The following is a 27,730-nucleotide window of genomic DNA, read 5'->3' as shown; positions in this document are numbered from 1 at the left end:
TGGGAGGCAGAGGCTGCAGTGAGCCAAGATTGCACCACTACACTCCAGCCTGGGTGACAGAGCGAGTCGCCATCTCAAAAGAAAAGAAAAGAAAAGACTAAAAGGGCAACACCATTTAAGGAATGACTTTAGGAATCGAGAAGATACAAGTTGAGTATCCCTTATCCAAAATGCTTGGAACCAGAAGTATTTCAGATTTGGAATTTTTTTCAGATTTTGAAACACTTGCATTATAATTACTGGTTGAGCATCTTTAATCTGAAAATCCAAAAAGCTCCAGTGAGTATTTTCTTTGACCATCTTGTCCACACTCAAAGAGCTTCAGATGTTGAAGCATTTCAGATTTTGGATTTTCAGATTTAGGATGCTCAACCTGTACTTGGATGGAGAAAATGATATAGTCTTGAGAACTAAATGTAGATTTGATGATTGGTTCCTCCTTTCCATTTCCAAAGCTACTATTCTTGTTTGGCCCTTACCATTTCTTTTCTAATCCATTCCTCACTCTCATCTAGCTACTTTGGTCTTGAATCCATCCTTAAATCCATCCTTCATACTGCATTGGTCTTGAATCCACCTTAAATCCATCCTTCATATTGCATTGAAAAACACATTTGAGGCTGGGTGTGGTGGCTCATGCCTGTAATCCTAGCACTTTGGGAGGCCAAGGCAGGTGGATCACCTGGGGTCAGGAGTTCAAGATCAAGATAACATGGTAAAACCCCATCTCTATTAAAAATACAAAAAATTAGCCAGGCATGGTGGCGGGCACCTGTAATCCCAGCTACTTGGGAGGCTGAGGCAGGAGAATCTCTTGAACCCGGGAGGCAGAGGTTATAGTGAGCAGAGATCACACCACTGCACTCTAGTCTGGGTGACAGAGTGAGGCTCTGTCTCAAAAAAAATTTTTAAAAAAGAAAAAGAAAAACACATTTGACCATCCCACTCTCCTGCTTAAAATACTTCAGTGAGCTGGGTGCAGGGGCTCATGCTTGTAACCCCAGTTCTTAATAAGGCTAAGGCAGGAGAATCACTGGAGCCCAGGAGGTCAAGACCAGCCTGGGAAACATAGCAAGACCCCATCCCTAAATAGTAAGTAAATAAATAAATAAAAATAAATACTTCAGTGACCCCTCACTGCCCCATGACCTAAACTTTCTATCCAGCTTTAGTTCTTGCCTCTCCTTTTTGGAGCTTGTTTTCTACTCATCTCAACAGATTCTTGCCTCTGTATTTTGGCTTCTGCCATCCCCTCAATTAGAAATATCTTTCTCATTTTTCTTCACCTGGCTTCCTTTAACTCAGCTTTTAAGATTCAATTTAACCATCACTTCCACCAGAAAGGCTTCCCTGATTTTTCCTGACTGGACCAAGTACCCTCCATCTTTTCTCCAACGACCCTTTGTATAAAACTCTTCCCATGGAATGAAGCCATAACTGCAATAGCAAATACTTACGAAGGATTCACCTGATGTCAAGCACTGGGTTTACCTGCATCATCTATTTAGTCCTCACAAAACCCTAGTGAAGTAGCTATAATTATTATCTCCATTTTACAAGGGCAGAAACTGAGCTCTGGGGAGCTCATGCTATGATAAACCACAATCTCATGTATCAGCCCTTCTGAAATGCAAGCATCCTCTCTCAATGGTCAACATTACATTTCTTTGTGTCCCAACCACATAATGCCAGGCAAATAGTTGTTGTTGAACCTTTGTGAAAGCTTTTACATGCTGCGGGGTATATGCAAATGAAGTAAGCACAGAGAAATGTCTATTGGATTTGGCAAAGAGGTTTATTGGCATCTTTGCACAAACTTCATTTTATGAAATGAGACTTTTATTATTATGTTATTTGCTTTAGTCCTTGCAAATATTAAGCAATCCATAAATACTATTTAATGAATAAATTGCAATGGGTTGAGGAGAAAATGTGAGATGAGGAAGTGGAGATTATTTTTTCATGAAGCTCAGCTAAGAGAGAAGAGTTGGGTGGCGGTGAAAGGTGGCTGCGGGAAAAAGGAAGAGTTTGTGGGTGTACAGAGGATGTTTTGCTTGCAGTCTGTTCGCTAGCTTTTAGAGATATTGCAAGAACAAGGTGTTTAATATGCTGAGAGACAGTAGCCTAAAGAGAGAGAGACAGTTAAAAAAAAAAAAAAAACAACAACGACAACACTGGAATGAGGCCAGGCTCAGTGGCTCACGCCTGTAATCCCAGCACTCTGAGAGGCCAAGGCGGGCAGATAACCTGAGGTCAGAAGTTTGAGACCAGCCTGGTCAACATGGTGAAACCCTATCTCTATTAAAAATATTAAAAAAAAAAAAAAATTAGCTGGGCATGGTGGTGCATGCTTGTGATCCCAGCTACTCAGGAGGCTGAGGCAGGAGAATTCCTTGAACCCAGGAAGGGGAGGTTGCAGTGAGCTGAGATCACTCTACTGCACTCCAGCCTGGGCAACAGAGCAAGAGTCCGTCTCTAGGACAAAAAAAAGGCTGGGTGAGGTGGCTCACGCCTGTAATCCCAGCACTTTGGGAGGTCGAGGTAAGCAGATTGCCTGAGGTCAGGAGTTCGAGACCAGCCTGGCCAACATGGTGAAATCCTGTCTCTACTAAAAATACAAAACGTAGCTGGGCGTGGTGGTGTGTGCCTGTAGTCCCAGCTACTCGGGAGGCTGAGGCAGGAGAATTGCTTGAACCTGGGAGGTGGAGGTTGCAGTGAGCCAAGATCACACCACTGCACTCCAGGCTGGGCAACAGAGCAAGACTCCGTCTCAAAAAACCAAACAAACAAAAAAACACTGGGATGAGAACTTATGTGAATACAAAGAAGGAAACAACAGATACTGGGGTCTACTGGAGGGTGAAGAGTGGGAGGAGGGAGAAGAGCACAAAAGATAAATATTGGGTACTAGGCTTAACTCCTGGGTGATGAAATAATCTGTACGACAAATCCCTGTGTCATGAGCTTACCTGTGTAACAAACTTTCACGTGTACCCTCAAACCTAAAATAAACAAACAAAAAAAAACCACACTGGAAAAGGGGATTTCTTGGAGGAAAGAGAAGAGGAAGTTTCCAAAGCTCAGTGGATTCGCTCTGGACAGGATGGCCAGGTTCTTCCCCACTAATTAGACCAGCATTTCTATTTTCTCTGAGTCTTAATTTCCAAAAGCAAATAACATACACTGTCCTGTAGAGCTAGTACCTAAAATAATTTTCCTACTTTTTTTTTTAAAATAACTTTTTATGTCTAAAAAAAAATGTATATATCGAGGAAAGACTAATTCAAACAAAATGGATGGGTCCCACATTTTTTTTTTTTTTTTTTTTTTGAGACAGAGTTTCACTCTGCAGACTGGAGTCTAGTGGTGCAATCTCGTCTCACTGCAACCTCTGCCACCTAGATTCAAGTGATTCTCCTGCCTCAGCCTCCCAAGTAGCTGGAATTACAGGCATGTGCCACCGCGCCTGGCTAATTTTTGTATTTTTAGTAGAAATGGGGTTTCACTATATCTTGGCCAGGCTGGTCTCGAACTCCTGACCTTAGGTGATCTGCCTGCCTTGGCCTCCCAAAGCACTGGGACGACAGGCATGAGCCACCGCACATGGCCGAGTCCCACAATTTAAAGAAATGAGAAAAACTTCACCTCTATTTCCAGAGAAAAACTTATGTTGATGAATTCCTGCACTCTATCTATTTAACACTTGACAGTGTAGGGTGAGGTGGGGAGGGACAGGGTGGGGTGGATTCCTCAATGGGGAGGATGAGGAAGGAGACTTTACACTTACTGAGCTGGAAGAACAGGCAAATACTGTCCTCTGAAGAGACAGAGCTGGGGTGCTGCCAGCTGTGAGAGGCAACATTAAATAGTGTACACGGACGCATCGCCTCTCTGTTTTCCCTGTTCCCCGGAGTCCTCCCCACCACTCCATCCTCCAGACAGGCCTGGAGACTGAGAATCTAGAAAAGGATGCAACTAGGTCAAGGTCAAAGGAAAGGACTGGGATATCCCAAGGACAACAGCATAGAAAGTCAGGGAATTCCAAAAGCCACTCCATCTTCTCAGGGTGCCTGCTCCGGGATAGGTCTTGCAGTGTTAAAGATAAGTATTTAAATAGAAAATGCGTATTACCTTGATAGAGGATGTTAGCAAAACTTGTTGAGATCTATAAGTAAATATAAAAAGCAATCAAGACATTCTTATTTTTATTACCTAGTTTATTTGTAAGACCATACACTAGCCTCTGGGAATTTTTTTTTTTCCTAAGACCTAAGAAGCTATTCTCACACTTATGATCCAGTTGGAAAGATGACATTGGCTTAATATCAATACCAGTTAGCATAAAAGTCCTGTTGTTTTATACAAGCAATAAACACTACAAACACTAGAGAAAAGACAGGAATAGGCCTGGTGCGGTGGTTCACGCCTGTAATCCCAACACTTTGGGAGGCCGAGGCAGGCAGATCACCTGAGGTCGGGAGTTCAAGATCAGTCTGACCAACATGGAGAAACCCTGTCTCTACTAAAAATACAAAACTAGTCAGATGTGGTGGCACATGTCTGTAATCCCAGCTACTCGGGAGGCTGAGGCAGGAGAATCACTTGAACCTAGGAGGCGGAAGTTGCAGTGAGCTGAGATCGCACCATTGCACTCCAGCCTGGGAAACAAGAGTGAAACTGTCTCAAAAAAAAAAACCAAAACAAAACAGAAAAGACAGCTACATGATGACGACATATAGCCGGGGTGAAGAAATCTGATCAATATTACTGAATATTACAGCACTGTTATATTTTAGGAGACATGCTATGAAGCAGCTTCAGGCTCCAGTGTCAGTGTAAGATGAATTTGCTTCCAGGAGCCTTCTCCTAAATTACACTCATGCCGTAACTAACCTGCTAGCACGCAGCCTCTGGAAGAGGCCTAGGCATGCAGATCTCTCGCTTTCTCTCTCTTTTTTTTTTTCCGAGACAGAGTCTCACCCAGGCTGGAGTGCAGTGGCACGATCTTGGCTCACTGCCACCTCCAGCTCCCAGGTTCCCATTATTCTCCTGCCTCAGCCTCCCTAGTAGCTGGGATTACAGGTGCACACCACCACGGTGGCTAATTTTTGTGTTTTCAGTAGAGATGGGGTTTCACCACGTTGGCCAGCCTGGTCCTCAAATGATTCACCTGACTCGGCCTCCCAATGTGTTGGGATTATAGGCGTGAACCACCTCGCCTGGCCTCCCTTTTTATAATCTATTGAATTATCCAAGTAATTTCACTAGAAAACTGGGCTGACTCTATCGAAATTGAAAGTTATTAAGGCATCAAGTAAGCAAAGTCTGTTCTCTATAATTTTTTTTTAAAAAAATGTCTCTTTGGAAATTACAGAAGTTACGTCCAACTTCAAGTTCTCTTGGCATTTTAAGAGTCAGCTCTTCCCCCTGAAAGGACAGGGGCCAATGAGAGCAGGTGTTGCCATCTGAGTTCACACCTAAGTACCTAAACACTCTTTAATTTTCCTGTGTCGGTTGATATCATTATCAGCTAAACTATTTTAAATTAATAGTAATATCTGTTTGCTCTTAGATAATAGGAAAAAAACCACAAGTGGAAAATCCCTAGAAGCCAGCCAATCTCTTTAATCACATCTGGCAATTTTCTAGAGTGAGGGATTATTGCTTTTGGATGGCTTTTTTTTTTCCCCCAAATAAAGACATTAATAAAACCAAGGTGGACTGGATTTCGCAAAGAATTTGTTTGAATATTTTGTTTACCCACTGTTCACTCAGTTTCTGTCTAGTTAAATGAAGGGCCTTACTGATTCACACCGGTATCTGGAGAGCTGGTTGCTTCTAAAAGTCTGGTGTGGTTTGGAGAGCAGTCTCCTATAAACCCCAAGTGAGGAAAAGTTTTTTTTTTGAAACGGAGTCTTGCTCTGTCGCCCAGGCTGGAGGGCAGTGACGGGATCTCAACTCACTGCAAGCTCCGCCTCCCGGGTTCACGTCATTCTCCGGCCTCAGCCTCCAGAGTACCTGGGACTACAGGCGCCCGCCACCACGCCCGGCTAATTTTTTGTATTTTTAGTAGAGACGGGTTTCACCGTATTAGCCAGGATGGTCTCGATCTGCTGACCTCGTGATCCGCCCGCCTCGGCCTCCCAAAGTGCTGGGATTACAGGCGTGAGCCACTGCGCCCGGCCTGGGAATTTTTGATTTATTCAGGATAAGGAGGATGTCTCACCCCATCTATGTTTGTTTACAATGCTCTTCACAAACAGTTGTGTAGCTCTGAATAAAACTGGGGACCAGGTGGCCCAGGAGGCCCAGGAGCCCCGGCTGCCGCTCGCATCCGGGCATTCATGTTTCTCGCACACACAGCTGCGGCAGCTCTCCTCCAGCCATTGTTGCTGGTCTCTGAGGGGCTCCCAAAGCCACTCAAAGTCAGCTACTCCCTCCACCAAAGCAGTCCGCCGCCTGAGGAAACACAATGGGCCAGTTGTAGCTTGAATTCCCCGAGGGGCCATGGGAGAGTTTCTCTACTCAGCAGTTTTGAAAGGCACCTTGCCTAACTCCTGTGCACTCGTCCAGCCTCTCTCGAGAGAGCAAGCAAGCATCCTAACCTCTGTCCTTGATTGGGCCTGTAAAAATCACCTCTGAGGCCGCAAAGCTGGTGAAAAGTGTCAAGGAGTCAAAAAGAAAGTACACATTGAAGCCAGTATAAGGACTAAGCCAATGGAGATAAAACATTTCAAGACAAAGCATGCAATAAAATTCAGCAACAGTCCTGTAAGAAATGTGTTGGTGGATTCATTTTTGTAAGTGACACTTTTTCTTTGATGCTTCTGGAGAAAGGGAATATTTCTTCATATCCCTTGCTACATTCTCTGTGGACAAAGAGGAGTATCCGATAGTATCCTGGTTCATACTGTTTAAAATTGATCCCTCCGCTGGCAATGATCCTGATCATCCATATGCTTTATTTTCCTTCTTATTTATTATAGTTTACTTATTTTATTAAATAAATAATATGTCCCTTTAATAATTTTATTCTCGCCAGGTGTAGTGGGATTACACGTCTGTAATCCCAGAGCTTTGGGAGGCCAAGGCAACAAGATCACTTGAGGCCAGGAGTTCAAGGGCAGCCTGGGCAACATAATGAGACACCATCTCTCCAAAAAAAAAATTAGCCAAACGTGGTGGCGCGCATCTGTAGTCCCAGCTACTTGGGAGGCTGAGACGAGAGGATAGCTTGAGCCTAGGAGCTCTTGGCTGAAGTGAGCTATGATCATGCCACAGCCCTCTAATCTAGGCAATAGAGTGAGACTGTATCTCTATTAAAAAAACCCAACCAAACAAACAAAAAAAGTCACTATGAACATATTCAGACTGTAACATATTAAAAAAAGAAAAAATAAAAATAAAAAGCAAAAAGAAGTAAAAATAACATGAAAAAAGAATATTAAAAAAATTTATTATGTTGGCCATAACTCAAACTCTAGAGCACAGGTGTTTGGAGGTTCAGGAAAGATACATATTTCAAGATACAAAGATTCTTAATCAGCCCAGGCACACAACTTATAAATATATTTGAATAGATTTATCATCTGTTTAAATCCTGTTCACAGTAACCCCAAAGTTAAATCTACTTGGCAACAGAGACATTGAAAGTAAGCCAGAGTAAAAAGACTGATTTTAAACTACGGATGTTGGAAACAAGGCAGGAACAGTTACCAGACTTCAAGCCCAAAACTATCTGAATAAGAATAATAAAAAACATTATCCATCTCTAACAAAACTGAATACTTTTTAGATTGATCAAAAACACATTTAGTACTTTTATAATCAAAGTTTTGCAGTAGTGTATATGGGCCGGATTCAGTGGCTCATGCCTGTAATCCCAACACTTTGGGAGGCGGGAGGATTGCTTGAGCCCAGGAGTTTGATACCAGCCTGCGCAACTTAGTGAGACCTCATCTCTACAAAAAAAAAAAAAAAAAAAAAAAAGCTAGTTTGATGGCACGAGCCTGTGGTCTCAGCTACTCCTGAGGCTGAGGTGAGAGGATTGCTTGAGCCCAGCTGTTTGAGGCTGCAGTGGGCTATGATTAGGCCACTGCATTCTAGCCTGGGTGACAGAGGAAGATCCTATCTCAACAACAATAATAGTGAATATGTATTTGCTTAGCAATGGAGTAGATTGTAAACTATGAGATTAGTATTTTCCCTTGTAAGGATAACTAGCAATTCACCTTAGAAATGTGTGAACCAAATTTCTGTCACCCTAATCATAATAATAAGGGTCAAAGTAAAATAATCACTATCTGTTGGGCACCAAACATGTGCCAGGCAAAATACTTGAACTTTGTAAAACGTGGTAGCATTTTCACAGCTTGGGAGGAAATATTATTACCTGAATCTTACAGATGAGGAGACAGGCCAGGCACAGTGACTTATACTCGTGATCCCAACACTTTAAGAGGCAAAAGGATCTTTTTCTTAAAAAAAAAAAAAAAAAGTGATTTTTTTCATAGAGATAAAGTCTCGCTATATTGCCCAGGCTGGTCTCAAACTCCTGGGCTAAAGCAATCCTCCTGCCTCGGCCTCCCAAAGTGCTATTTAGACATAAACCATCTCGCCTGGCCAGGATAATTATTTTTGTTTGTTTTTGGGTTTTGAGGTTTTTTGTTGTTTTTGTTTTTGTTTTTTTGGTGACAGTCTCACTCTGTCGCACAGGCTGGAGTACAGCAGGGCAATCTCAGCTCACTGCAACCTCCACTTCCCAGGTTCAAGTGATTCTGCCAAGCAGCTGAGATTATAGGTGTACACCACGAGGCCTGGCTAATTTTTGTGTTTTTAGTAGAGATTGGGTTTCACCATGTTGGTGAAAACTGGCTGGTCCAGGAGGATCTTTTAACACCAAGACCAGCCTGGGCAACATAGTGAAACTCCCCTATCTCTAAAAAGAAAAAATTCTAACCCCACTGGAAGCAGGAAGAAAAAGAAAAGAAAAAAAAAATGTGGAGACAGACTCAGCAAGATGAAATGACCAGCCATGTAATGCATACTCTAAGAAAGAGACTGAACAGCACTGACCAATTCTAATTGTGTTGAGTTTGAAAGATAAGAGAGGTTGTGAGACTGAGTTCTCCTTTCAGTCTCACTGAATTTCCCACCAAATCCCCCATTAAGCATCAAAGGGAGTCAAATGTATTTGGTTTTTTCTTTCCTTTTGCATATTGCAGGTACGAAGATGGATCAAGAGCCCAATGGTCAGTGTGGACAAGCATCAGAGTCCCAGACTGAAGTACGCTGGCTCCTCGATGGTGCACATCCCTCCAGAGGAGCCAGACTTTGAGCCTCCCTTGTGTCAAGCATGCCTGGGTGAACATGCTTTCCAAAGAGGGGTTCTCCCTCAGGAGAAGGAGTCGTGTTCATGGGAAACCCAATCTGGGTGTGAAGTAAGTTCATGTTCGCTCTGGATCTATTCTCCTGGAAAAATTCTGGGCCTTTGTTTTTCTTGTATTTCTGCCATAGTATACCCCACAACTAATTTTTAATGCACATTTATAAAGCTTCTGAGGAGGACCTAGAATTGTGGTCTTCGTTAGCTCATGACATTATTTTTTTTAATAGGCTTTATATTTTAGAGCAGTTTTAGGTTCACAGCAACACTGAGCAGAAGGTACAGAGATCACCCATATACCCTTGTCCCCATGCACATATAACCTACTTTACCATCAACATTCCCTAGCAGAATGGCACATTTGTTATAACTGAGGAACCTACCTTGACATATCATGATCACCCAAGTCCTTAATTCATGTTAGAGTTCACTCTTGTTGTTATACATTCTATGAGTTTGGACTAATGTATAATAACATGCATCCACCATTACAGTATCATACAGTTAAGTTTCACTGCCCAAAAACTCCTCTGCCCTCCACTATTCATCCCTCCTTACCCTGAACTCTAGCAACCACTGTTCTTTTTACTGTCTCCATAGATGTGCCTTTTCCAGAATGTCATTTAGCTGAATCATGCAGTGTGTTGTATTAATTTTTTATGCTGGTCCAAGACCGATACAGCAATGTGTTGGTAAACTGGCAATTCCTCAGAAGTGGTTTGATCACACAGAAGATCAAGTCTTAGATGATACAATGATTGTATTAGTCATCTACAGGTTTGTAGCTTCCATTGAACTATTTAATTCAACATGATTTGATCCATTTACAGAGCACTATATATAATTTTCATTATTTTTATCAAGCTCATATATACTCGTATTTTTACTAAGATTTATTTTTCCCTGCTACTCCAAGAGTTGTTTTTTAAAAATTTTGGTAATCCAAGAAAACCAGATAACTGATTCATCTTGCAGTTTTGCAGTTTCGCATTTTCTAAGATTTTAAAAATTTAAGATTAAATTTTTAACTTATAACTTAATTAGGCCCGTATTTATTTTGATTTTTAAAACCATTATATAAAATGCTTATATTATTTTTACCATCATACTGACATAAAAATACAGCATTTAGAAGATAGAACATGTTATTACAAAGTACAGTTAATTGTAAGTGATCTGCCAAGTCAGTGCATCATAAAATGGTAAATGTTAATAACCACTCACCTTTTTTTTTTTTTTTTTTTTAGCAAGGTAAGCATTTTCCAGAAATAAAAGAATCATTTTAGCTGCTAAAAAACTGAAGACATTGAATCTGAGTTCCTTTTCATTCTGGGTTATCATGCAACGTCTCTGAATCTGTTTCATATTTATTTGTTTACTTTCTTTTTTTTTTTTTCTTGAGTTTCACTCTTGTTGCCCAAGCTGGAGTGCAATGGCGCAATCTCGGCGCACTGCAACCTCCGCTTCCTGAGTTCAAGTAATTCTGCCTCAGCCTCCCGAGTAGCTGGGATTACAGGCACCCAACACCACGCCTGGCTAATTTTTGTATTTTTAGTAGAAACAGGGTTTCTCCACGTTGGTCAAGCTGGTCTCAAACTCCCGACCTCAGGTGATCCACCTACCTTGGCTTCCCAAAGTGCTGGGATTACAGGCTTGAGCCACTGCGCCGGCCCTTTTTTTTTTTTTTTTTTTTTTTTGGACAAAGTCATGCTCTGTAACCCTGACTTGAGTGCAGTAGTGCAATCATAACTCACTGTTACCTCAAACTCTTAGTTTCAAGTGATCCTCCCACCTCAACCCCGCCCCCCTCCCCCGCACCCCAAGTAAATGAGACCACAGGCATACGCCAACAAACCTGGCTAATTTTTTAAAAAATTTTGCAGAAACAAGGTCTTGTTATACTGACCAGGCTGGTCTTGAAGTCCTGGCCTCAAGTGATCCTCCCAAAATGCTGGGATTATAGGTATCAGCCACCATGCCCAGCCTGTCTACTTTCTAGAGTTATTGGAAAAATCAAATGAGACAGATATTAAATGTTTCATAATCTATAGAATGCCATGCAAATATAAATCATTATTGCTCATGTTTGCTGATTTACATATTAGCTAAGCCTGTGAGTCTGTAACACTATATTAGACTTCCATAACTGGGTTAGCACTTTGCTGATCCATGAACATTAGTCATGGTCCTTTTGCTTTTTAGCCTGATGCTGGTTCGACTCTAGGTTTGTCATGAAAAACAATAAAGATGCTAAATGCAAGAGCATCTATTTATCGCTCCTGATGCAAGGGTTAAAGTCAACTTTTTATCTAAAGGGCCAGATAATAAATATTTTAGCCTTTGCTTAAAATACAGTCTCTAACTTCTATTTAGCTCTGCCCTTGTAAGGAAAGCAGCCACAGATAATTCATAAATGAATGGACACAGCTCTCCTAGGCTGGAGTGCAGTGGCAAGATCTCAGCTCGCTGCAACCTCCACCTCACAGGTTCAAGCGACCCTCCTGCCTCAGCCTCTCAGCCTCCTGAGTAGCTGGGATTACAGGCATCTGACACCACACCCGACTAATTTTGTTTTGTTTTGTTTTGTTTTGTTTTTAGTAGAGATGGGGCTTCACCATGTTGGCCAGGCTGGTCTTGAATTCCGGACCTCAAGTGATCTGCCTGCCTCAGCCTCCCAAAATGCTGGTATTACAGGCCTGAGCCACTGCATCCAGCCTGAGTTTGCCAATTTCTTAAGACTCTAAAGAACTATTTATGACTTAGAAGCAGAGAGAGGGTTCTACATATCCTATACAGAGCAAAGCTGCCTAGTGCTAAATGTTTACTTGAGGGCCTACTCTCCGTCCCATCTGGTAGGAGCTGGGTTTAGATCAATGCACAGTGAAATTCCACACAAAAGGAAACAATAAACAAAGAGCTGGAAGGAATTTAAAGCAACATTGTGATTTCACCTTTTCCTTTATCTCAGATAGCAGATAAATCATTCTCCACTTTGCAATCAATTACTTGGTTCTCAGACTTCGCTGGTTTTTTCCTAAGGTTATCACAAATCAAAATGACACATACTTTATTTTACTATTTTTTTTTGAGACAAGGTTTTGCTCTGCTGCCCAGGCTGGAGTGCAGTGGCGCGATCACGGCTCACAGCAGCCTCGACCTCCAGGGCTTAAGCAGTGCTCCCACCTCAGCCTCCCAAGTAGCTGGGACTACACGCCCCGTGCACCACCATGCCCAACTTATTTTATTTTATTTTATTTTATTTTATTTTATTTTATTTTATTGAGATGGATTGGTATCAAACTCCTGGGCTCAAGGGATCTGCCCCTCCTTGGGTGTTGGGATTACCGGTCTAAGCCTTTTTATTTATTTTATTTTATTTTATTTTATTTTATTTTATTTTATTTTATTTTATTTTATTTTTGAGATGGAGTCTCGCCCTGTCACCCTGTCTCGCCCTGTCTCGCCCTGTCTGGAAAGTGCAGCGATCTTGGCGATCTTGGCTCACTAGAACCTCTGCCTCCCGGGTTCAAGTGATTCTCCTGCCTCAGCCTCCCAAATAACTGGGATTACAGGCACCCACCATCAAGTTTGGCTAATTTTTGTATTTTTAGTAGAGACAGAGTTTCACCATGTTGGCAAGGCTATTCTTGAACTCCTGACCTCAGATGATCCGCCTACCTCGGCCTCCCAAAATGCTAGGATTACAGGTGTGAGCCACCATGCCAGGCGGGTTTTTTTTTTCTTTTAATCAGTAAAATATGCATCAGCAGGACACAGTGGCTCATGCCTGTAATCCCAGGGAAGCCAAGGGGGTCAGATGGCTTGAACCCAGGAGTTCCAGACCAACTTGTGTCTATAAATAAATAAAATAAAATTGGCTGGGCATGGTGGTGGACGCCTGTGTTCCTAGCTACTTGGGAGGCTGAGGTAGGAGCATTGCTTGAGCCCAGGAAGGAGGAGGGTGCAGTGAACCAAGATAGTACCACAGCACTCCAACGTGGGTAACAGAGCCAGACCCTGTCTCAACAAAAAAACCAAAAATCTATATTTTGTGTTTTCATAGGGATTAAACAATGAAATGATGAAGTAAATCATTGAAAAGGCAACTCTGTCCTTTTAGAAAGTCCTTTTAGAAAGAAAAGAAACTCTGTCCTTTTAGAAGTTGCATGGTGAGAAGATGGAGAGGCTGTGAGATACAGAAGCCAGTAGCAAAGACGTCAGGTTGTTCTCCGGACGTCTCCTGATGTAGATTATTTTAGTCAAATCATTAATTCATTTCTCCTGCTCAGTATTCTCTCCTATAAAAATTGAGGTAATATGTGCCCGCCATCAGGTTTCTTTCCAGTAGTTTTTTAGTAGTTGGTTGATGAGATTTTTTTTTTAAAAATCTTTTGTAAACGTAAATGTATGTGCCTGTGCTGGAGTCAGGTGACCCATATTCTTGTGCCAGCTCTGCCACAGGTCAATGGCTGAATTCAGGCAAGCCGCAAAACCTCTCAGACATCATAGGATAGGGCTCAGCTAGTTAACCCTGGAGCCCTTTTCCGTCTGAGATCCTGTGGCTGGCATTTAATGACCTATGAAGTGAAAATAAACAAGAGAAAAAGAGGGGTAAAGGGAAAAGTACAATCAAATCAAACTCTGTGTTCTATGTGTAAAGATAAAATACAGAAAACAAGGTGAGAATGTTTTAAATAAAATAAGAGAAATAAAGTGCAAGTCTTTTATGAATTAATTGTGGGGTTTTTATTGTTGTTGTTTTGTTTTGTTGGTTGGTTTTTTTTTTTTTTTTTTTTGAGATGAAGTTTCACTGTTGTTGCCCAGGTGGAATGTGGTGGTGCGATCTCGGCTCACCGCAACCTCTGCCTCTTGGGTTCAAGTGATTCGCCTGCCTCAGCCTCCCAAATAGCTGGCATTACAGGCATGTGCCACCATGCCTGGACCGGGTTTCTCCATGTTGGTCAGGTTCGTCTCGAACTCCCGACCTCAGGTGATCCACCTGCCTTGGCCTCCGAAAGTGCTGGGATTATAGGCATGAGCCATTGCGCCCAGCCAAGTCTACAGCACCCAGTATTCCCAGGCGGTCTCCCATCCAAGTACCAGCCAGGTCCGAGCCTGCTTAGCTTCCGAGATCAGGCGCGTTCAGGGTGGTATGGCCATAGACATGGGACATGAGTTGTTTTGTTGTTGTTGTTGTTGCTGTTTTCAACTTTAAAACTAGCACATTATAAATGCTGTGTTTAATGGTCACAAATTGCTAAGAGTTACATTGCACTTAGTTTGTGCCAGGCCTTGCCAATAGCCCAGTTAGTGGCCGTTAAACATGTTTTGCCCATGGAAGAAACAAAGGTATTCATACTGCCAATGAATCTCCCAGAAGAACAGCAATATTGTGATGTCCCGAGGGGTGTTGTCTGAAATGGACTGCTTATAAATTAAACAGATCTTCCTGGGAATGAGATGGGAAAGATGATAACTTAGAGCTGTGTGAGCTGTTACTAAATAATGTATGCTAGGGGAACACAAGTTGTAGTATTCAGCCTGAAACCAACTTGTAGGCCACAAAGAGATGGAGACCAAAAGTAGGTTTTCGAGAGCTGCATGCTGACTAAACGTATTCACAGACTCTATTCTGTATTGTATCTCTCACAGCACCTTTAATATTTAGATCAACCAAGCTGGAAGGAAAGGAAAGGAATGTTTTAAGTGGAGTCAGAGAAGGAAATCTGGTGTTAAGGAAAACATAAGATTGTATCAAGATGGCAGCCTGACCATGTAATTTCATCTCTACTTTCTGCCTTAAATGACACACACACACACACACACACACACACACACACTTTAGCTTATAATTGTGCTAGAAGACAAAGTATGCCATTGTGTAAATAATGGATAATTAAGTATCTCTGAAAAAGAGAAGGTGGGTAGGATGATCAGGTTGATGTGGAAACCATAGTCCAAAATGATCATAGCAAGAGCTAGGGACATTGCAAACTATGTTTGTAAAAGGATTTGGCAATTTGGAAAATAATGATGTTCCAGGTAAAGTCTAATACAAGGAAAGTAGTTTTAGCAATATAAATATCAGACAAAATACAAAAAAAAAAAAATTGAAAAGGACCAAAGAGGAATTTTTCATGTTGATGAAAAGTGTCTACCAAGAATATAAAACATTCACAAATCTTTATGCCCTTAACATAACATGGAAATATTTAAAGAAATAACTAACAGAAATAGAAAGAAAAATGGGCAAATTCATGTCAGAGAGGGACATTTTTCTCATACTTCCTAGTAATAGCCAACTCAAGAAGACTGAAGGCAGGGCACGGTGGCTCATGCCTGTAATCCCAGCACTTTTGGAGGTCGAGGAGGGCGGATCACCTGAGGTCAGGAGTTCAAGACCTACCTGGCCAACATGGTAAAACCTTGTCTCTACTAGAAATACAAAAATTAGCTGGGCATGGTGGCGGGCACCTGTAATCCCAGCTACTTGGAAGACTGAGGCAGGAGAATCGCTTGAACCCAGGAGGTAGAGATTGTAGTGACCCGAGATCATGCCATTGTACTCCAGCCTAGACGACAAGAGCAAGGCTCCATCTAAAAAAAAAAAAAAAAAAAAAAAAAAAAAAAAATCTCTTGCCTTTGTTTGTTTTTGAGACAGAGTCTCATTCTGTCGCCCAGGCTGGAGTGCAGTAACATGATGTTGGCTCACTGCAACTTGAACTCCTGGCCTGAAGTGATCCACCCACCTCAGCCTCCCAAAGTGCTGGGATTACAGGCATGAACCACTGAGCCTGGCTGGGAATCTCTTACCTTTTAATTTAGCAAATCCATGTCTCCACATCTACCCCAGGTAAATACTTGCTAATGTAATAACTGAGATAGGTAGAATAATATCCATTGCAATGTTGGAAATGGTGAAAAAATGGAAACATCAGGAGATAACAAAATTATAAACTTGTAGAGAGTTATTAATTATGACATATCCATACCATAGAACACTATGCAGTGATTAAAAAAATGAGATGTGTGTATATTGACATATCCCAAGGTATATCACTCTAGAAAAGCAAGTTGAACATGTGTATACCATTATCACATTTTTTTAACTTTGTATTTCTTTCTTCTTGTCTGTATATATGTATGTTTATCTATGAGTGTGAGTATATATGTGTGGATAAATGTAAATTAGAAGACCTGGAAGTGTATATATCAGATGACAATGGTGATTACCACCTTCCAGGGATTAGAATTGGCCAGTGATTAGGTGGAGGAGATGAGTCAAGGAGGACATTAGTTTGTTTATGTTGTTTAAATGTTTCAATACCATATTAATCTATTACTTGTGGGTTTGGGGAAAACACCACACCCACCAGGAGCCTCACTTGTAGAAAGTGAATAGGTACAACTCCACCCAATTGATAGGAAGCCAGGCAGCATCACAAACAGGATTTTGCACCATGAGACCATTCCATTGCTACAAATAAAGGCACTTGGAGGAAAATGGAAAACACACAATATTTATGCTCCCACAGCACTTTGGTTGTACTTCTGCCTGTCAGTCAGTTTGCTCTGCCCTGTGTGATATGTGTGTGCATGTCCATGTAGTCTCTAAGTTCCGTGCAGTTGTGAATCTAATGTGTTCATTTTCTTATCTCCTCCCAGGACCTTGCATACATGTGCTAAAGTTAGTGTGCTTTTTCCTTTTTGTCTTTATTAGCTAAAATTGACACTTTGTTAATGCAAGTTTTTGGTTTTTTAACATGAAAAGGAGAGACTAGGACAGAAAACTCTGCAGCCCACGCTGGCTGTAAATCACGCACATTCCAGAGGCGCTGCATGCCAGGGACTGATTCTCATTAAGTTTGCCCTCTCATATGGGATACATTTGGCTGAGCAAGGATTTCCTCAGAGTCTGCTGTCTGTCTTTCAATTGAAGGCAGCTTGAAAGGTGCTTAGTCAGCGACCAAATGCTGAAGCCAAGGCACTGTGTGCTGTTTTAAAGGCCTAGTGAAGCCAGAGTCCTCTGGAAGGATCCATGGGACTTGAAGTTATTAGCCACGTTACCACAAACAGAAGAATTAACACTGAGTTGTTGACATGATTAAATATAAGGTTACTGCCACTTTTTTACAAAGACAATAATAAATAATAGAGGGCACTGTAGAAATTACAAAGACAATAATAGAGGGCACTCTAGAAATTTTTTTTTTATTTTTTTGAGACAAGGTTTTGCTCTGTTGCCCAGACTGAGTGCAGTGGCACAATCAGGGCTCACTGCAGCCTTGATTTCCTGGGCTCAAGCAATCCTCAGCCCTCCAGGTAGCCGGGACTACAGGTTTTCACCACCATGCCCAGCTAATTTTTTTTTTTTTTGTCTTTCTTAAATTTTAGTAGAGACAAGGTCTCACTGTTGCCCAGTCTGGTTTCGAACTCCTGAGCTCAAGCGATGCTCTGCTTTAGCCTAGAAAGCACTTTTAATTAAGCTGACTTCATACAATTCTGGGATGGATTCTGACCCATGTCGCTTGTTCAGCATTTCAAATGTCTTACTCCATCTGTTAGGCTCAAGAAGGTATATCGTTACCTTTATAGTTCTTCTCAAAATTGTTGAGCTGTCCCTTTGAAGCCCAGAAGGCTTGGAAGTAAAATGATCAGCTAGGAATAGTTTCCATACTGACATACTTTTATATTGTCTTGAGTTTTTCTGATCTTTCTTAAAAAGATGCTATAAAAAATATACTTAAATCAGCCAGATGGCTTTATAGATTTCTGGTTTCTTTTAATTTATATCAAAAAATTGTATATAGGCTTATGGGGATTAAAATAACAGTACTTCAAAATGCTCTTTTCTCTCAGTTTTCTGCTCTTGGCATGATGTATTGTGGTCTCTGGAGAGAGGTGTCTGGTGATTCCTAAAGTTACCACGCACAAGAGTCTTTATTTTTCACTAAATTTTCAACCATGTTATCCTTGAGAAAGCACATAAAACAAATGACCGGACTAAGTAAACTTATATGAATTATTTTTATGTGGATTTAAATTCCCTTTCAATCATGTCTGTGGCAACTTTTTTTTTTTTTTTTTTTTTTTTTTTTTTGAGGTGGAGTCTCACTCTTGCCCAGGCTGGAGAGCAGTGGCGCAATCAATTTTTTTTTTTTTTTTTAATCTGAGTCTTGGTTGTTAAATTTACAAAAATGAATCAGATTTGTTTCTTGTGCTAACAGAGAGAGAATATCTACGTTAGCTGGAAGCTAAAATCAGCATACTCTTTCTCCCAAAAAGATCCTGATCAAGCCCTTGTTCCCAAGAGAAGAATTTCATGTGAAAGAGTTCAAATATAACTGGCTTACTGTCTGTGCAACGTATACATTGTGTGAGCAGCCAGAGAGCCTGATAACCAGGAAGCTAAATCCTTCTCCTCCAGGAGTACTTCCGTGTTTCCAATCCTGTTTCCTGGGGCTCCTAGAGCCAGGAAGTCACCTCCATTCGAGACAGTGCTGCCCTTCTCTTCCAGGGATGAGATCAGGAATCTAAAGATTTATATCTCAGGATTTAGAGTGCAGAAAGAGATAGCATGGACTCCCTTTCTCTTCTCTAAGCATCAACCAAACAATAGCTTTACCTACCATGAAGTACATACTTCTACTGTATTTAGAAACATAATTTAGCTGGGTGTGGTGGCTCATGCCTGTAATCACAACACTTTGGGAGACTAAGGTGGGAGGATCGCTTGAGCCCAGAAGTTCAAGACCAGCCTGGGTCACATAGAAAGACTCCCATCGCTACAGAAAATTTTAAAAATTAGCCAGGTGTGGTGGCACCCGCCTGTAGTTCCAGCTACTCAGGAGACTGAGATGGGAGGATTGCTTGAGCCTGGGAGATTGAGGATGCAGTGAACAATGATTGTACCACTCCACTCCAGCCTGGGTGACAGAGTGAGACCTCATCTCTAAATAAATAAATTTTAAACAGAGAGACATAATTCAAGTCACAAAAATTAAGTTTCAGGGTCAGGACTTGGGGGAAAAGCAAGTTTCTGGCTGCACTCATAGGTCACTTGATTTTTATTTAATAAGCTCTCCAGTGAATTACAGCCCACCAGTGTGCCACATTCCCAGTGATGAGTCTGGAAGGTAATAAGGGACTCTATCCAGGCTATTTAGGACATAAAATATTCTAGGAAAACTACTCCCTGTCCTCTCCTGGAAATCTCTAGCCAACAGTTACACTTACCCTTGGGGTTGAGCATATTTTGTTGGCTTTTGTTGTATGTAACCAAATCTTTCCTGCTTCTAATTAAATTTATTCCTTTAGTAAAATCCTTCCCAGAAACCATATGGCTATTTTCCACTAAAATAATATCCTGCTTTAGTAGTTTTGAGACTTTTAAAATTTTAAAAGAAGACTTTATACAAACTACTAAAAATCTATAAGCAGGAACAAAATTTAAGGGATAAGCAAGGTTTAACTGCATGCCAATTCATTTTTTTTGCAATTATTTCTTTTTCCTCAAAGTTTATCATTATACATATATTTTTCTTGGGTTGTTAATTGAAATGATAGAATTTAATTTACCAAGTAACATCCCTGTAGTGAAAACTACTCTATAAGGAACAAATTAAACAAAAACATGAAGAATCTAAGGGCTGAATACAATGGCTCACACCTGTAATCCCAGAACTTTGGTAGACTAAGGCAGGACGATTGCTTGAGCCCAGGAACCCAAAACTAGCCTGGGCAACATAGTGAGACCCTGTCTCTACAAAAAATAAGATAAAATAAATTAGCCATGTGTAGTAGTGCACACCTATAGTCCCAGCTAACTGAGAGGCTGAGGCAGGATAGCTTGAGCCAAGGAGGTCAAGTCTGCAGTGAGCCATGATCCTGCCACTGCACTCCAGCCTGGGCAACAGAGCGAGACCCTGTTTCAAACAAAATTTTTTAAAGGTTAAAAAAAATGGGGGAAAGATTTAGTGATAATTTCTTAAAACTGTATAATTTAATCGTAAAGTTTACCTTTGGGGACCTGAAAAGACTCTTCTTACAAATCTTCTACAGAAAAGGGAGATAAAAATGATTAATATCACCTTGATATTTCTTATTCACATATAGCAAATTGCTTCTGGTTCATTCTACTTACACAAAGAGCCTTGGATAAACTTAAATGTGCTGAGACACACATTTGTCCATAGTGTTCAGGATAAATAAATCTTTCTATTTTTACTTGTCATTGATGTTAGATCCCCTTGTCTTTTTGACCTAGAAAATAAATCAAACTATTTTTAGGCAAGGTTCAAGCAAAACTCAATTTGTGTGACATCATCTCTTGAAAGAATCATCACAATCAACTGAAATGCGCTGGTATTATTTAAGTGACTCAGCTCTGTTCCGTAAGAAGACCAAGCTTTTCTTATCGACCTTGAGTAGCAGACAGTGATATAAGAGCATATTAAAACCCACTTTAAAGTCAAGCCAAATTCCGCAGCTTGCTATCTATCATTTTAGTTTGCTTTTCCAATGTTCATTGGCCTTGAGAGTTGTAAACACACAGGTCTGTCCTCGATTCACTTTTCTCTTTTACTCTGGTGAGTATTTCCCGTTGTTTTCCTTTTGACTTGATTTTAAAATGACCATTTCAGAGGATTCATCTAGATTTCTATATGAGAAAAAAAAAAGCAAGAACTTAGCACCTCCGGCTGGGTTTGATGAGTAGCAGATAGGTAGCTCTCTAGTTAAGTAACACAGGGAGCAGAGGTTATAGGTCTTTGTAGATTAGAAAACGTTAAATGCATTAACTTGGTGGCAACAAAAAAGAAAGAAAGAAATTGATGACCATTATGGTTCTCTCCTTGGCTTAGAATTGCATGTATCAGCAGCCCTGAGTTATTTTTAAAACAAGCAAATCTGACACCAGCGTGAAAGCAGACCTTTCAGGTAGTGACCACCTATGTAACAGAGTGACAGACACCAGAATGCTGAATCCTCTCCCAGCACACAGCAAAGCCTGAGTTTATTCTGTTAGCTGGTGTTTATTGAGAGTTTCTGTCATAGGCTTGGCAGTAAGTGCCCTAGACTGTGCTTCCAGGACAGGGGGAAAATCCAAGCAGCCAGGCAGTTACAACACACTGTGACAAGTGCTAGAAGAGGGGGAGATAGAGACTGTACATAAGAGGGTTCCCATAGCCGACAATGTGGGGGCCAATGAAGGCTTCTTAGCAGAAGAGAAATCTAAGTTAAAGTGAAGGATGAGTAAGTTAGTGAATAAGGAAGGGTAGGGAAGAGAAGCCCAGACAGATGGGACAAATAACCAAAGGCCTGGAGGCCTGAAATGAAATGGTAAATTTGGAACAAGGAAAATATAGCTCAACTGGGAAACAGAGTTCGGGTTATTAAGGGTTTTCACAAGGCATTTAAAGCAATTTCTATATATCATCTTCAGGAGATGAGGATCCATTTCACGTTTCAATCACAAAAGTGGTATCAGTAGGAATAAAGAATGGACGAGAGAGAGTTGAATTCCAGAGATTTTTCCATGGGAGGTTTATGGCTTTGGATTAAGGTTTATGGCTCTGACATTGTTAAGGATAAATAAGCTTGAGATTTCATACAATATGCTTGATTCTTCTTGTGCAAAGAAAGACCAGGTTCCAGATTTGGGAAAGCATAATATTACCTCAGGAGTTCTCATTACCGATGTGGGAAAAATGATTAAAAAGAGGAGCCTGAAACTATGAACAGTCTTGGTTATTTACCAAGTTTGTTCTTGTTGAGGAAAAAAATAAAATTAAGATTTGAGAGAACTGAAAAGCTTCAGAGAATAGTAGTTGAAGGGAGAGGGGGATAAAAAGAAACGGAGAGGAAGCACTTTGGAATTGAGGCAATGGATTACAAGCTGTAGTTCATTTTGTAGTTCATTTAACTTCAGAACTCTTAATCTCTTGATGAGGCAGAGCCTACCTGGATCAGAGATAGGGAGTTCTCTCTATTGAGATTGGTTATATATGAGGAAACAAAATCTGTAAATAAGGCCGAGGCAGGTGGATCACCTGAGGTCAGGAGTTTGAGACCAACCTGGCCAACATGGTGAAACCCCATCACTACTAAAAATATAAAAACTAGTTGGGCGTCGTGGCATATGACTGTAATCCCAGCTACTGGGGAGGCTGAGGCAGGAGAACCGCTTGAACCCGGGAGACCCAGGTTGCAGTGAGCTGGGATTTCACCACTGTACTCCAGCCTGGGTGACAGAGGGACTCTCCATCTTAAAAAAAAAAAAAAAAAAAGGTGGAGGAGAGCAGATGTTTCTAAGATGCTTCTGAATGTGTACACCTGTCTTTGTTTGGGAAGATGACATTATTGACCTTGTATCAATGTTAACTGTGGTTCGAGCTACATTTTGCTAGCATTAAAGACTGGATTTGTACTGATCTGTTTGTACCCCCTTGCCTAATTTGGCTGAAGACTACTAATAGAACAGATTTTCAGTAGACTTGGGAAGTTAATCTAACTGACCTTCCTTGGGCTTTAACAAGGGCCCTTTGCCTTTTGGCACATTGCTCTAATCAACTACACTAATCAGACCCAAGGCTCACAGTACACACGAGGGAAAAAAATAGCTTATGTGAACAAGTGTTTTTTTCTGAGTGATTTTTAGCCACTGAAGAATGCAAAAGTTCCCATTTTCTTCGTAATTGAAATCATAACAATTTCAATGTGGGAACTTGGCCGTTTATCAAAGATGCAAGCAGAAGTCATAGGCTTTATTTCATGGATTAAGTCTAAAAGCTGTATATATTTTCATGATATTGCATAATGGATTGGTAATGGTTATTATGAATGATAATATCTATTTAGACAAGTCAGAGAGACCAAGTACAAAAGATGTTTAAAGCAAAAATGGCATAGACTGTTTTGCAAATGCACAGGCTGAAATTATCTATAATTTTAGTGAATGGCATATATTGTATGACATAGAGTTGGCTCCGGCTTCCATTTTCATGGCAAGGCCAGTGTATAAATCAGTGACAATGACTCATGGGTCTCAGGCATGGTGCATCAGTCTAGCACCTGCTTTCCCAATCAGTCAAGTTACATTCATATCCAAACACGAATAACCATATTATTAACCTCAGCCACCAAAATTAATCTTTCAGTGTTGAGAGGATGTGCAAGTTCAAGCTCATAGGGTTCACTTCCTCCTTGTGACATATACTGTGCACTTAATTTGTAAAAACAGTGCTATTCCTTCCTGTTCAGCATCTCAGAAGTGGTGAATGCCATTTCGAGTTCTGTGTTTGTGGCTTTATGGGGGGCCATATATAGGTAAATTTTACGGGCGGCCCCAGCAGGTGTGACTTTTAACTGAGGCAATGTGACAAGCAGCAGCCTGCTGCTCTAACCTCATCCTGGGGAAATCCAGGCTTCACAGTTTCTACACAGGATGTTTCATCAAAAGAGGGATTTTCCCCCTCTGCTCTGGAAGACTTTGTTTCCTTCCCCTTCCTCAGCTTTACCAAAGTATTCTGAAGAGAGTTAACAATTTACCCTGTCTTGGGTGACTTTATTGGGGGTGGAATGGGGGGGGGGACAAGGAATGTGTTAGGGGGAAGTTGAGCACTGGGGCATGGACGGAACAGTAAGAACAAGACCCTCAATACTTTGTCAGCCCATCATGTCTCTGGGCATGTTACTTGCTATTACCTAATATTAAAAAATATATAAATCACTGGTCCTACTATGCATCAAGCATGGTTTTGGTGTTAGATCTTAGTTCAAAGTCCAGCTTTGACATTTGCCAGCTGTGTCTTTAAGTTTCCCATTTATAAAATGAATCATAATACAAACTTGGCCGGGCGCCGTGGCTCACGCTTGTTATCCCAGCACTTTGGGAGGTGGAGGTGAGCGGGTCACCTGAAGTCAGGAGTTCAAGATCAGCCTAGCCAACATGGCGAAACCCCGTCTCTACTGAAAATACAAAAATGAGCCAGGTGTGGTGGCAGACGCCTGTAATCCCAGCTAATCAGGAGGCTGAGGCAAGAGAATCGCTTGAACCCAGTATGTGGAGTTTGCAGTGAGCCAAGATGCACTCCAGCCACTCTGTCTCAAAAAATAAATAAATACATACATACATACATACATACATACATACAAACTTAACAGGGTTGCTGAGAGGTTCAAGTAAGTGAATGTATGAACATTTACTTTGTTTATCTCTGCTTCTGTCCTCCCCCATCTTCACCCTTTTTTCCCAAGCCTAAAAGAAATCAAACAAGGGCCAGATGTGGTCGCTCACACCTGTAATCCCAGCACTTCAGGAAGCCAAGGCGGGCAGATCACCTGAGGTCAGGAGTTCGAGACCAGCCTGAACAACATGGTGAAACCCTGTCTCTACTAAAAGAAAATACAAAAATTAGCTGGGCGTGGTGGCAGATGCCTGTAATCCCAGCTACTTGGGAGGCTGAGGCAGGAGAATAATCGCTTGAACTTGGGAGGCAGAGGTTGAAGTGAGCTGAGATAGCGCCATTGTACTCCAGCCTGGGCAACAAGAGTGAAACTGCATCTCAAAAAAAAAAATTAATTAATTTAAAAAATGAAACAAGCCTCCACCATGAAAATCATGATGATTCTAAACTATATATAAGGTGTCCAATCTACTACTATCCTTTATGTGGTCATTTGTGTACATTGGACACCATCACCAAACTTATTAATCCAAGCCTATTCATTAAATATTCCTGTTCAGCAAAAAGAAGTAAAAAAAGAAGCAGAGATTGCAAGGCAAGTACATCATTAGATAAGCTTGTGCCAGGGTCACTTGTAGAACAAGTGAGAACAAGTCAAGGTACTTATTTCTATGTTTAGCTGTTTAGTTGTTATGACTTCTTTTTGTATTTCTTTTACTTTCTTTTTTTTTTTTTTTTTTTTTTTGGTACAGATGAGGTCTCACTATGTTGCCTGGGCTGGTCTGGAACTCCTGGGCTCAAGCTATCCACTTGCCTCGACCTCCCAAAGTTCTGGGATTATAGGCATGAGCCACTAGTCCTGGCCATTTTTAAATATTTTTTGTAGAGACAAGGTCTACAGTGTGTTATCCAGGCTGGTCCCAAACTCCTGGGCTCAATATCCACCCACTTTGGCCTCCCAAAGCACTGGGATTACAGGCATGAGCCACCATGCCCAGCCCATTTTCATATTTCTTTAGCTACTGCAGGAAAAGTGAAGGCAAAATCTTTAAGTTTGCCCTTCTCCAGGACAAAATTTTTAGATTCTTACCCCTAATTCTGAAGGTTTTATTTCACCTGAATATCTATTGTTGACAAAACCTTAAAGATAGTATTTGTCTAATCCAGACTGTAACCTGAAATATTCTCACAGAAAAATAATTCTGGAATTTTCTCCCATTGAACTGCAGCCCTCTCTAAGGCATCTCAAGCAAGTGTGTCTTTATCTTTAATTCTAAGACACAGTCACTGCCTGGAAAGCTAAACTATTACAACCTACAATGTAAATAAACTACAGGGCTTGACATGGTGCCTCACACCTTTAGTCCCAGATATTCTGAGGCAAGAGGATCCCTTGAGTACAAGAGTTTGAGACCAGCATGGGTGACATAGCAAGACCTCATCTCTAAACAAAAAACAAACTACAGGTCCTAGAGGTTTTTAAAACTATCGTTTAAAGCAGGGCGTGATAGCTCACGCCTGTAATCCCAGCACTTCGTGAGGCCGAGGCGGGAGGATCACCTGAAGTCAGGAGTTCAAGACCAGCCTGGCCAGCATGGCAAAACCCCGTTTCTACTAAAAATACAAAAAGTAGCTGGGCATGAGATGGGTGCCTGTAATCCCAGCCACTCAGAAGGCTGAAGCAGGAGAATCACTTGAACCTGGGAGGCAGAGGTTGCCCTGAGCCAAGATTGCACCATTGCACTCCAGCCTGGGCGACAAGAGTGAAACTACGTCTCAAAAGAATAAATAAGATTCCCAGGCAAGATGGCCCAATAGGAATAGCTCCGGTCTGCAGCTCCCAGCGAGACCAATGCAGAAGGTGAGTGATTTCTGCATTTCCAACTGAGGCACCCGGTTCATCTCACTGGGACTGGTTAGACAGTGGATGCAGCCCACAGAGAGTGAGCAGAAGCAGGTGGGGGGCGTCTCCTCACCCAGGAAGCGCAAGGGGGTTGGAGAACTCTCTCCCATAGCCAAGGGAAGCCATGAGGGACTGTGCCGTGAGGGACGGTGCTATCCAGCCCAGATACTATGCTTTTCTCAATCCTTTATACCCAAAGGATGATAAATCATTCTACTATAAAGACACATGCACACATATGTTTATTGCAGCACTACTCACAATAGCAAAGACTTGGAACCAACCTAAATGCCCATCAATGTTAGATTGGATAAAGAAAATGTGGCACATATACACCATGGAATACTATGCAGCCATAAAAAGAATGCGTTCACGTCCTTTGCAGGGACATGGATGAAGCTGGAAATGATCATCCTCAGCAAACTAACACAGGAACAGAAAACCAAACACTGCATGTAAACTGTAGTTGAACAATGAGAACATATGGGCACAGGGAGGGGAACATCACACACCAGGGCCTGTCAGGGGGTAGGGTGGGAGGGATAGCATTAGGAGAAATACCTAATGTAGATGATGGGTTGATGGGAGCAGCAAACCACCATGGCACGTGTATGCCTGTGTAACAAACCTGCATGTTCTGCACGTGTATCCCAGAACTTGAAGTATAATTTTAAAAATAAATAAATAAATAAATATTATTAAAATAAATAAATAAAACTATTGTTTAGAATTTTCTGAACTTTGATTTTATTATTTTTCAACTTTAATCTCATCAAGACTTAATTCTCCATCTACCCAGATAAAAATGCAATGGAGCTTAAAAACTGTAAACAACAATTATCCATAGATTGATGAGCAACATCTAGAGCTTTCTGGGAATAAGTCAGGTCTACAATTCATTAGTGCAGAGTTAATGAATATGCGGGTTGGAAAATTGGTAACAATTATAATTTCATCAAGGATGATACTTTAAAACTACAAGTTATGGCCAGGCTCAGTGGCTCACGCCTGTAATCCCAGTACTTTGGGAGGCCAAGGCGGGCAGATCAACTGAGGTCAGGAGTTTGAGACCAGCCTGACCAGCATGGAGAAACCCCGTCTCTACTGAAAATACAAACTTAGCTGAGCATGTTGGCACATGCCTGTAATCCCAGCTACTTGCGAGGTTGAGGCAGGAGAATCTCTTGAACCTGGGAGGCGGAGATTGTGGTGAATCGAGATCGCACCATTGCACTCCAGCCCGGGCAACAAGAAGGA

The 27,730-nt window shown here is 41.4% G+C and overlaps 1 protein-coding gene and 1 pseudogene across 2 annotated transcripts in view; one reads left to right on the top strand and one right to left on the bottom strand.

Annotated features, from left to right (window-relative positions):
• Nucleotides 1-27,730, top strand: part of SGK1 (serum/glucocorticoid regulated kinase 1) — a 153,519-nt gene that overhangs the window by 48,617 nt on the left and 77,172 nt on the right. The window contains exons 2-3 of one of the 2 annotated variants that reach the window (XM_065543420.2): nt 9,225-9,273; nt 9,324-9,440. In XM_065543420.2, the coding sequence (XP_065399492.1) occupies nt 9,225-9,273; nt 9,324-9,440 (166 nt within the window). Of the gene's footprint in view, nt 1-9,224; nt 9,441-27,730 lie in introns of both variants that reach the window. The other variant, XM_045391504.3, reaches the window with a different exon arrangement.
• On the bottom strand, nt 14,441-14,549 carry LOC123573223 (5S ribosomal RNA; annotated as a pseudogene).

This window comes from Macaca fascicularis, chromosome 4, assembly GCF_037993035.2.
Source record: "Macaca fascicularis isolate 582-1 chromosome 4, T2T-MFA8v1.1".
Classification (NCBI taxonomy): domain Eukaryota; kingdom Metazoa; phylum Chordata; class Mammalia; order Primates; family Cercopithecidae; genus Macaca; species Macaca fascicularis.
This window is presented reverse-complemented; position numbering and strand designations above follow the sequence as displayed.